This window comes from Orcinus orca, chromosome 4 (assembly GCF_937001465.1).
Source record: "Orcinus orca chromosome 4, mOrcOrc1.1, whole genome shotgun sequence".
Lineage (NCBI taxonomy): Eukaryota > Metazoa > Chordata > Mammalia > Artiodactyla > Delphinidae > Orcinus > Orcinus orca.
The window spans coordinates 107,406,223-107,418,871 of NC_064562.1; the positions used below are offsets into that span (position 1 = coordinate 107,406,223).

At 36.5% G+C, this 12,649-nt stretch overlaps 1 protein-coding gene across 2 annotated transcripts in view; it reads right to left on the bottom strand.

Moving 5' to 3' along the window:
* SLIT2 (slit guidance ligand 2) overlaps positions 1-12,649 on the bottom strand; it is a 386,109-nt gene that overhangs the window by 22,833 nt on the left and 350,627 nt on the right. For both annotated transcript variants that reach the window (XM_012531743.3, XM_012531741.3), the window contains one exon: positions 3,598-3,691. In XM_012531743.3, coding sequence (XP_012387197.1) covers positions 3,598-3,691 — 94 coding nt within the window. The remainder of the gene's footprint in view (positions 1-3,597; positions 3,692-12,649) is intronic.

The following is a 12,649-nucleotide window of genomic DNA, read 5'->3' on the forward strand; positions in this document are numbered from 1 at the left end:
GCTTCCCTCTGCACTGCCCCCCCCCAAACAATACTCTCCTGCTGTGATTCATTAGTTTTACACATTGGGCTTCCATAAGTGTTTCTGTTTGAGGTTTAAGAAAGGGTTCACTGACTTTAAAAAAAAACACATAAACCAGGAAATTATGTTTTAGCCTTATAGAATTTGCACTTTGCAATTAGGCAGAAGAACTGTGTTCATATTCTGGTTTCATCCTTAAGTGTATGTAATCTTGACTACATTACTTCATCTCTCTAAGTGTTCCTTTCCTCATCTATAATATGTATATAATAATTTCCATCTCACAGGTTTGTTAAAAGATTAAATAAAAACACTATCTGTAAAATAATTACTATAGTAGTTAATACATAATGCATGATCAATAAATGGTAGGTTTAAAAAATAATTCTATATAAGTTTTTATAATTCTAAAAAAGTATTTATGGTTTAGACTGTACTAATTATTCAGTTTTCTATTTCAAAGCCATTAGGATTTAAGTGAATGAGGATAATTAAAAACACCCTAGTGAATGTTGATGTTATTGAATGCCAAGGGTTTTGCCTAAAAATGCAAAATCAGGATTTAAGAGTTACTGGAGAAATCATGAATTAATAAGATAAATGGGAGTATATACCCTCTAAGGGTAACACAGACTTTTAGCTCTGTGTGTATGACTTAAGAAATAAAATGAGCTCACTGCATCAGCATGCTTGCTCTAGAGCCAGTGGTTTTCATGCTAAATCGTAACTAAGCAAACAAGTCTGAAGTTAAATGGATTCTAAGTGGCCATAGACATTCTCAAAAAGATGGACGGGGCCTGAGAAAAGGGCTTCCATCAATGTTAATTTGACCAGAGCTGCTCAAGTACAGAGCATTAAAAGAAAGAAGAAATGCTTTGAAACACTCTGAATTATTTACCTGAGAAAAGAAATCAGAGTAAAAGATAAGAGAACCACGTATTCACCATAGTGGCTGTTTAAGAGCTATTTTATATATATTTTTCTCTACAGATACTGTTTTACGAGCCCATTAGGACTTGGAGTCACATTATGAGACCAACATTTTTGTCTTTCTTTGGCTCCTTAGACCGAGTTTCAAAACAGGAAGAAAATATTTAATTAAGAATTCCTTAAAGCTTGTATTATCAATAAAAGGTATCACATTCCCCAAACTCTGGCAAGGAGTGAGGAAGAAAGCAAAGAATATAAAATATACTGTTCAGAAGCCCCAAAGCTGACTAAGTAAGATGCATGCTTGAAAATACTGCTTATGGCATATCATGGTCTAAAAATATCTCAAAACAATTTAGGAGATTGATGAGGTATATAATAAAGCAAGAAAAGTAAAACCAGCTCTGTTAGCTTAGTAGTAAGAAAATGTAGCTGAAGTTAACAGTACATCTTGTCCAAACAATATTTGTCAGTAGAAATTTTCTTTAGCAGCTTCATATAGTCTTGGGTTTTAAGTCCATTTATTTTTTGCAACTCCCTTTGTCACAGTATGTGATTATTTATAATATGGGAGTAATAGCAAATGCTACGACTTAACCTGTTTTCTGCTAAACTACATAAAACTCACAAATTACTGCTGAAAACAATGGGTTCCCAAATTAGCTAATCTATAATCCAGTAAGATGCGCTATAAAAAGTGTGCAATTTAACTGATAGTAATAGAAGATACTGAATTAATCGTTAGTCTTTTTGAAGATGAACTACTCAGTTTTTAATGGTTTCCGGTAAGTGTTACTAATACTTTATCTTGTCATTACAATGCACAAAGCTTATCCAGCAGATAGGCAGTTCTGGAAAACCATCTGCTTTACTGGCCAATTTCTCTAAGAAATGATAACAGTTGTTACCTAAATGACTGACGTTCAATTTGCCAAATTCATTGTGTGCAGATCAAAGACAATATGAATTAAAATAATTTACATACAGTATTTGGATGAACAAAATGCAATACAGGATTTTGTATAAAATAAAGATTTCAATAAGACTTTTGTTTTTTCCACAGAGGGTTGTAAACTAAAATATAATGAAAAATAGAATCAAATATATTCTTTTCTTTCCCAAAAAGGTATCAAATGGAATCAGCAGGTGCTGCAACTGAATCTGTATATTCTAAAATAACGAATTTTAAATCAAATTGAATCAAAAACTGTTCTCTAAATAAAACTTGAGAATAAATATTTTATTCTGATTGGTCTTTGAAATCCAGGTGTGGTCAGGTGATACTGACCCCACCTCCCATTCAAGTAAGAATGTCTGATAATCTGTTGACAAGTATTAATATGTTAGAGTCCCATGGGAAAAGAATTTGAAAAAGAATAGATACATCTATATGTATAACTGAATCACTTTGCGGTATACCTGAAACTAACAAAACATTGTTCATCAACTACACTCCAATATAAAATAAAATTAAAAAAAATGTTAGAGTCCCAGCTCTAATCCCATCTACTCTTAGAAAACTGTTCCTGACTGGAGTAATTTTTAATTCTCTGAATCCTATGGAAACTAAGCCTGAGTCATTTCACTGGGAAGATAAAGAATGGGAGAGTGAGTAGCTATAGGTGCCACAAAAACATAAGATGGTAACATTACTCGTGCCCTGACCCATGGCAGGTGCTCAATAAATATTGGGTAAAGAAACCAGTAAAGCTATTTGCTAGTTGTCTCTTGTAGGCACAACTCAACCTGAACACTACAGTGTCATTTCTGAGAACCCAGCTCACCTTCTGTAACAAACCAACAGTTATGGTCATAAAGTATAAAGCTTCTTAGAAATAACCTGCACTAGAACAATCACCCAACTGGGAAGTATAAAACCCAGCTCCAGCTCTGCCAGTGAATAACACTGAGACCTCTGGAGAGCCACCGACCTCTCTTGGTTGTGGTTTCCTCATGTTTAAAGTGAAGAATTTGGACCAGATGATTTCTAATCCCTTATGGCCTACGAAGAGAAGTTGCTGTTGATAGACCCTTAAAATATTTCAGAATTGTGGCAAAGGAATAATTTCATTTGATACCAAACGTACTTCAGGAAGATTGCTACCTGGTGTGACTGTGTGTTTTATCATCCCACATAACACACACGTGTGTGAAGGAGACACTATTAATAGTTACAGTGAGACAACAGGCATAAACGGATATTGTACTGAGGCAACCTGGGACATATGGTCACTCTGTCTTCCTCCTCTTGGGTAAAGTATTGTTGCATAAGAAAACATTTTCAGTTACATTAAATGAAACTCCCTATTTTACCACAGACTTCCATTCAGATAATAAAGTTCCTAGTAGATATTATGAATTTATTTGGCCTCCAAATAAATTTAATTAAAAATAGCCAAAGGCTATTTTATTTCATACATGACTTCCCAGGAAAAGTCACAAAACAAAAGGAAACATTTTCTTTTCTTTGGTGTACTAAAAAAGGCCCATGCTGTAGATAAACATTTATAAAAATTCCATTGACACTGGAGAGTATGTCCTCTAAGTCCTGAGCAAAGGTGTGAAGCTAGGTCCTGAAAGAAGAGGGTTCCTTAAAGAAAGGCCCTCCTCCCCCGTTTGTGAGCCCCAAAGCAGCCTCGGACTTACTTGAATCCCTTTGGCGTCAGGATGCACTTGGAGTCGTGTTGGCAGGGGTTCAGGTCCTGTGCACAGAAGTCCAGCTTCTCCTCACACAACTCACCTGTTAACATGGCAAACGGTGTTAGGTCATAGACAAAGGTTAACAGGTTTCCTGCCAGCAGGCTGTGTCATGGGTCTGAGAGGTAAGCATAGCTTGTGATTGGAAAAAATAAAAAATCACAAGACATGGAAGCAGAAGATCTGAAATGCTGGTTCTGCTGCTAAATAGTCTTATGATTTGGGACAACACAGCTATTGTTATCTGTAACTAATAGGAGTCCCTTTAGAATGTACTATTGGAGAAGGAAATCTGAATGCTTTTCGTTTTTATTCTTTTATTATTATTATTTTAAAATTTTGGACTTTTTATTGAGGTATAACATATATCCATAAGATAAATGAATAGCTAATAAATAGTCACAAACTGAACTCACTCATGTAACCAGCATCCATGTCCAAGAACACACCATTGACCATCACTGCAGAGGCCCAACCCCAAGGGTAAGTAACCACTACCCTGACAGGACCACAGATTATTTGCACCTGTTTTTGAACTTGACATAAATAGAATCATTTGGTATGTACACCTTTATGTCTGGCTTATTCTGTTGTTTTATGTTTGAAAAGATAATCCTCAGATCTTCACAGTCTCCAAGGTTCTACAAGTCTAGAGGAAAAAGACTTTGTTTCCCTTTTATGACTTATTGCAACAGCTCAACAGTATACTCCTCAGCTACATCCGTCACGACAGAAAAAAGCAAAAGGAGAATCAATCTAGATAAAGAGCGTACACTTCTTTCTATCAGCTAGCTTATAAAGAATAATTGTCATCCGTAAATGAGAGCTACAAGCATAACCATGAAGATTTGAGACACACTTTGTTGAACTGCATGTCCAATTATCTGTTAGGAAATTTCTTCATTTATAAATAACATGGTTATATTTTATTTTCAGGTACATTAGGCCAAATATGATTTTCGGTGAGAACACTTTCCCAATCATTGTGTGAGATTTTAACGTGACTGGAAAGATGTAAAATTAAAAAGTTCTCTCCTTTTCTACCTTACCTTTAAATTAGTTTTTAATTATTTTATATGTAATAAATGAATGAATAAAGTGATATATCTATATGCAGCTGTTGTTCATTTCCAAGAAACTATTAGAACTTTGTTCAAAGTGTGTGGATTTAAAGCAACAGAGGTTAAAACATCAGAAGTCTGCAGCAAATCTCTTTGTTATAAGACTGTCCTTTTAAGGTAATACTTTGCTAACTGGTAGAAATAGTTGCTTAACAACTAAATGTGGCAAATCATTTACACTTCAAGGATCTTTTTCAGTGACTTACATATATAAATGTACTAAGCTAGGTATTACATCAATATAGTGTATGATAAGTTAGGGTTTTTTCTGTCTCTTAAAGAGAACTAATTGTACTAAAAGTCTCATATATTTCTTTTATAAGAAGCATTTCTGTGTCTGTAAATCTGTGATATAAAAAGTTTTTATCAAGATATACCTATACCTAATGAGCTATTTTTAAACAGGGTTTACTTAAAGCATCTTACATTCAATTATTATTACTTTGTAATACATCTTGATAGAATGTATTCATTATAATTTCTCAGCCTATCATGATGAAATCACTTTCAGTTTTCTAATCAAATCTACCTGGTTGGATAAAGGCTGTTTATAGTAGTCTATATGCAAGGCAGTTTAAATATCATTCTATGTATTCTTCACTTTATACCCAAATAAGAAATCATTTTAAAAATGATATGAAAGGGGGGGGGATGCTTTACTTCTTATTCATTTTGCTCTAATCCAATCCAATCCAATCCAATTAAGACAATCTAAACCATAGTTCATAAGGATTTACTATATGATGAGAGCAGTATGCTTAGAATATTTGTCTTTATATCTCTGTAGAGTATGGTATGGTGACATACTAAAATAATAGTCACTGAAAGAAAAATTTATGCTTTTTAAGGCAAGAACTCCATCTTGTTGACCTATATTCAACTTGTTTCATATTCGCCTCCTGAAATGATAAAGCGTGTGATGTGACAGGATGGACGGAAAGATGGAAATGTTCTTTATTCTATTACACATAGCGCTGTACTCTATTACCTTATAAGCAGGTATTTCTATTTTTCATATGGCATCAGGAAAGGTAAGTCAGCCCATTGGAGTGGTTAAGGGCAATGTGGTTGAACACAGGTTAAACTTCAGCGCCCATGAGCCCCTCAAGAGATGGGAGTCTAGACAAACATTGGCTTCATAATTTGGCTCCAACCCACTCCACAAAATCACAGGAAATCCTACTCATTTGCTTTCAGCCTGGACCCTTAAAAGTCCCCAATGATAAAGCAATAGCTTGGAACACAATGTTTGCCTGGCATTTGAGATTTCACTTTTGATCAGACAAGCAAATTAATTTTCCTTGTGCTTCTAGTTTTCAGCTTTTTTTGTTGATGAGAAGTTAAAGGTAGGTGTGTGTGTGTGTGTGTGTGTGTGTGTGTGTGTGTGTGTGTGTGTGTGTGTGTGTTGGTTGTTTCTGTTTTGGAGAAGAATTAGAGGGGTCAGCCAGGGAGCATACTGTTACCTCTTTAGGATAACAAGTTAGTGAATGATCGACTACAACTTGTGAAGAAAAAACACATGTCCTAAACAGAGGCATCTTTTTTTTTTTTTTTGTAAGGAAGTGATGTTTAGTTTTTAGATCACCTCTTCCTGATTGTGTCTGTCAGGTAAGTATGGCATAGAGTGGGATGGAAATGGACAAGTTCTACAGTTACACTAGTAAGAGCTGTGAGGGAGTAAGGCAGGAGTGATGCTCTCTTCCCTAAAAGGGCATGATTCCTCGGAGTCCAGAAGATGTAATTCATTGCTTACTGAACATCTGTAAATGTGGTCTTTCTGAAGAATCTGATGTAGTGGTAATATGACCATACATCCTGGCTGGCTCAGGTTTATACTTGCCATCCCAGGGTAATTTTCAATAGTGTCCCCACACACTCACACAGATGCCCTGATTTGGATGACAAATGCTAAGGTCACCTTGTGGGTGGGGCAGTAAAAGCTGGATCAACAGAGTTAATGCTCTCTTTGGAGTGAACCAGCATAAAGAGATCCTAGGGAGAAACTACTAATTGGGTGAAATGACATTTGGGTTGCTGAGTTATTGCTTGGGATGGCCTTCCGCAACTTATTCAATATAAAACAGTGGACTGGTTGCAGAAAAATGAACTATTTTATTGTTCTGGTCCCCAATTCTTCATGAGTAAAATGAGGTTCTGGAATTGAAGTTGTGCAAGGTCAACTGTGGCTATAAAAACCTTTTTTTTTTTTTTAAAAAAAAGGCAAAATGCTTCTGAAGAGATGAATAATGCAGATAAGCAAGTTAGTAGAGAGAGCATTATGCTTTAACTGGACAGAACATCATTATTGTATTCAGTAAAACAGTGTCAGCATGTGCCCCAATCCCACTGACGTACCAATACTGTGAATATTATTGCAATGAGGCAGAAATCTCAGTGCACTTGATGGTTCTTATGGGAAACAGTACCTGGAGTTGGCCTTGCTTCCTGCTTCATTTTAGATCCGTGCACCTAACTTTAATGTTCTTTCCTTATTATACACAAGGGGTCCTTCCTTAATCTTCATTTGTACTTCTGGTATCTAAAATTGTCTTTTTGTTTGCATTCCTTATTACTGCACTTACTGAAATCGTTTTAGAACTATTCCACAAGCTTCTTCCCTGATACCCATGGTGCGATCTGCCTATGGATGTTTTCAAATAATTCTGGTAGCAAACCACCAGATTTTTAACATTGCCATATATTTTGAGTGCAAACTGTGTAAAAGGACTTATGTTAACGCTAGGAGTATAATGGTGAATAACAAAAAACGATATCCCTGTTCTCATGGAGCTTATACATGAGGGGAGGAGGAGAAAGATATCGATCCATTAATTTCACAAGTAACTGTAAAATTGCCTGAGTGATGAATGCTAAAAAGTGTCCTGATGCTCTAGAAGGAGGACTGATGGTGAGGGAATTTTTTTCTGAAGAAGTAGGACTTGGATTGCAGGTGAAGGGGGGTGATAAAGAGCATTGGCAGTGGCTCTGTGCAGGAGGTGACAGGGCAAATATGAGCTCTGAGAGACGGGGAGTGAGCCCAGGAGAGCGTGGTGACAGAGAAGGCCACAGAGGTTGGCAGGGGCCACATGGCAGAATGTAGGCAGCAGTAGGTACCATTGAAGGGTTTTAGGATAGAGGATGGCCAGATGACATGCACACTTTGAAAAGAGCATTTGGGCTCTAGAGGAGGATGGATAGCACCGAGACAAATACAAAGGGATATGAGCCATGACTTAGCTTGTACTCAGGTGGTGGTAGAGGAGATATGGATGGCCTGATGTTTAGAAGCAAAATAAATGGGAATTTGTCATGGATTGGGTTAGGGGAGGGGAGAGAGGAAGCTGTCTGGGACTTCTAGGTTTCTGGTATGAATATGTGGAAGGAACTTTCAGTGACATAGAGAACACCGAAAAGACCAGGTTTTCTGAGGCACAAATCAAGAGTTTGTAAAATAAGGATGTGGTGTCATGGGTTGAACTGTGTCTCCCCACGCACCCCGCCCCCTTCAAAAAATATGTGGTAGCCCTCCAGTACCTCAGAATGTGACCTTATTTGGAGATAGGGTTTTTATAGAAGTAATCAAGTTAAAAGTCCTTAGGGTGGGCCCTAATCTGGTATTGGCTAATGTTCTCACAGGACGAGGAAATCTGGCATAGAGGGCAGCCCACGTGAAGAGACAGAGAGGGCAGATGACCACCAACAGGCCAGCTAGAGAAGTCTGCAACAGGTCCTTCTCTCACAGTCCTCAAAAGGAGCTAACACCGCTGACACCTTGATTTTGGACTTCTAACCTCCAGAACTGTGAGACGACACATTTCTGTTATTTAAGCCACCCTGTTTGTGGTACTGGGTTATAATAACACTAGCGAACCCATACAGGTGGTAAATTCTAAATTATTGGAGGTTTATAGTGGGGAATAAAACTTTCAAATTATGCTACTATTTCTTTTCTTCTCTTTTCTCTCTCTCTCTTTTTCTCCTTCCTTCTTTCCCTCCCTCCTTCCCTCTCTTCCTTCGGTCTCTTTCCTTTCCTACTTCATTCCACGCGGCTGTCCTCACCCATGCCTGAAATTTTCTTTAAGCTTCTCCAACAGAGTCTTTAATAAGCGATGCACGAGGAGAGGAAGTGGCCCCTAACCATGACCTTTGCACTTCAAAAGAGTCAAGGCTTGAACAGAGCATATCAGCATAGTTTAGCCCTACATTTGCTGCCAGGGCTGGATGCCTCTCTGCAAAGCACTGTGAGTCTTGGTTGACTTGGACCAATCAGCCCTTGGCCCTCTCTCCAAGAGGCATTGGTGTTAACAGGTAAGGTTTGCAGGACAGGCTGCCCAAACAGTAACGAAGACCCTCCTCCTCTTATGGCATTGAAGGTGACAAAGGCAAGAGAATCACAAACTACTGTGTCTTGTAGAGGGGGAGAAAAGTGAGTCCAATGTCTGTTTCATCTACTTTACAATAAATCTGGAGACTGACTTGAACTTTGAATGATAGCTGCAAGTAAAAATAACTACCAACATCTCTATTATCACTAATTATAAAGTAATAATCTTGAAAGTGATTAATTTAAATTATGCCAAAGACATTCAAGCTCATGGTAAGTGGATGACACCTGAGTTGTCTTGTCACTAAAAATGATTTACATTTTCGACACAGACACTGAAATTTTTTAAACATGCTTTTCCTTAAAATATACTGGTTTAACTTATGGCGTTGTTGAAAATTCTTAGCTATAGTGATTCTTTGACAAATCAATGAATATATTATATAATCCACGAGCTAATATTTAATGTTTCCTGAAACTAATAAGAATAGTGTAAGAGGAAATTAACCACCTATAGTAGGATTAATTTACATGTACTCTGGAGTGAGACTTTTTAATTTGACCAAAATTCAAACCTGCTTTAGTTTCATAATTTTCATTAAAAAATGTTGGGGGGAAGGTATTTTGAGCTAGACCCAGCAAATGATAAAAGGATGTTCATGACGAAATCCTTACTCTGGAGAAGTTAAAATGTGGAAAAATTAGAGACATAAGATAGATGCTTAATTTTCCAGTATCCCTTAAGTTTCATTTAGTGACTGGAATATGGACAGCATTGTGGCCTACAAACTGGCTGAATGATACTTACTGTTATTTTATTTATTATTGAAAACTAGACTACACAGGTGCAAAGTTCATTATTACCCTTAAAGAGACTTCTTCTCTTGGCAAGGTAAACTGTGCTATTTAGAGAGAAGACATTTTTGAAGAGTTATTGGATGGACAACTATTTGTTTTCTATCTACCAAGAAATTTGGGCAACAGCATGTCTTGCTGAGGCTTATTCAGTTCTCAAAGCCTGCTCAGCAGAGAAAAGGTTGGTCATCTTGTCCCTAGATCAGGATTTCAGGAATTTTCCAACTCAAACTACTCTGTTTAAAATATTCACTTTTTTCACTAATAGAGCAATAAGAAAGGGTGGGTTTGAATTAATAAGTATCTCATTTATATTTTTCCCAAAGTTAGCCCTGTAAATTCAGGTTGGCCATATTTACAAACACAAACAATTTTAGATATAGGTTCATGGCATTGTTGGAACACTTAACTCTCACTAGATTTTGCTAATGTAACCAGATTAGTTTCTTTGTTCTCTGAAACAGAAATAATCTCAGAGTCCATTCTGGGGACCACGGATGTATGAAGGAGGTGGGGAGGATTCCAGGGCTGACACTGCAGCCTGTTCTTGTTCCTATTCATAAACTGTTTGTTCCTGTTCATAAACTAGTTTCTTTTTTAATATGAAAGGATCATTACTATTGATAATAATGGAAAGGGAACTCATGACAGCAATCTGAATAACTGAACCAGCATTCTAGTGTTATATTTAATCTGTTATGACATTTTCAAATATACTTATAACAAGGGAGGAAGTCGGGTTGAATTCCTGACAGCATCCCCAGGACACAGAGTTTTGGAGGGTCAAATGCATCATTCTTCAAATATTTCCATTTTGAGCTCTTGCTTCGCTCAAGAAAAACCTAGAAAAATGGTACTAATTTTACTCTATTTGAATTGGCACAGAGAGGGAAGGTGCCAAAAAAAGCAACCTATTGGAAATAAATTGAGATTTAATTTCTTAAAAGTACACTACTTGAGGGCAAGGGATAGATACCTTTATTTATAGTTTTGTATCTCTTCATTGCCCTTGCATTTGCTAGCAAATTATCTGGCACAAATTAGATACTCGATGGCTGTTGAAAAATGTGAAAACACTTATTTGATTGCTTTTCAAAGGAAAATACTTTACAAATTGTTAATGAAGGAGACCCAGATGGCATAAGGGGTAATTTAAGGAGGAAGAGAGAATAAGGAATACTGGTAGCAGATTTGTGTTTTGAGATCCCACCCTCACGTATGGCCTTGTAGGCCGAACTTGAGGGGTAGCCTGTTGACTCAGATATCTTGATAATCTTGTCTGCCAAATGATGACTATCCCAATCAGAAACAGAGAGGATGAACTCGGGAATCAAGAGGAAGTGTGAGTGTAAATGGCTTGTCTGAGAAAGATTAAGATAAATGGACCTGAATGTTTCTCATTACATAATTTGAAAAATTCCATACATACAATTCCTAAAAAAAATTGTACATTTCCCATTTGTTCTTTATTCATGTAAAGAATAGCATTCTCTCTCCTCTCACAGACCTTGCAATGTAGCAGGGAGATGGATGAACTGTATTAGAGGGTGGACACAGCTGATGGGATTATGGGAGTCATTCCAGAACAGGTTAACTGAATTGGACCTGAAGGAAAAATATTTGTTTTCTCTTCTTTTGCTGAACCAGGATAGCCCTATCTGTTGCCTACTCTGCTCAACATTATCATCCCAGGCACCAGAGCACATCAACGTGAGCAGAAGCCCATTCTCCAATCTGAATATTTAGTATCCTTATCAGTAGTGATAGTAATAGTTGAATTTATTTCATCAGTAAGTAAAGGATTACTCATGAACAGTGTGTTTCTGCTTATTTTTATAAAAGAGCTAACTCTTCCTAAAGGCTCCTTTTAATAATAATCTGATGTTTTCTTATTTGTGTTTATTATCCTGAAACTTGTTCTATCAATTAGCAATAGTTAATTGTTACATAATATAATCAATAAACTATCCAGATAATACCCACTTCTCTAAGCTTAATTAAATCCAATTGTTAGTAGAGAAATATCGGGACTTGATCTTGAGGAGCCATGAACTTTTGAAGATATATTAGCCACTGATAAATGTCCTCTGGTGCAAAGGGTGTACAAAATGGGACACAAGCATAAGCGGAAAAAGCCAAAGTATAACCTCATGAGATAAAGTTTATCATAATTCAAAACAGGAAGGCTCAAGGAAATATGCTATAAATGTGGATATTGATGTTTCAGAAAAGAAAATCATTTTATAATCTCACTTTTGTTCTACATGACATGAAATGGGTTGCTCCATAATGCTTGTCTGCCTGAAAGTTTGATTAGTCTCTGTGTTCAGAAACAATTCTTCCTCTTTATTTAAAAACTAGTCAAGTAGCTATACTTTGCTGTTAACTTTCTTGGAATATGAGAAGTGATGGCTTTGTACTGGTGAAATAACTGACCTAATCTGAACTTGCAATGAAGAATCAAACCAAAGAGTCTGCCTGGTAGACAAGGGTAATGTTTTATGTATTTTCATATCACTTTCAATTCTGAGCACAGTATTCTGAATAAGGTATTTTCTCAGTAAATATCTTTTGAATTTTTAAAATGGAAAAACTTACCTCTCCAAATAAATAAACAAAAAAGGAAGTGTTTTTCAGTACTTCCTCATTGGAACATTATGGCTAAATAATGTAGCCAATTCCAACAGCTACTGAAACTATA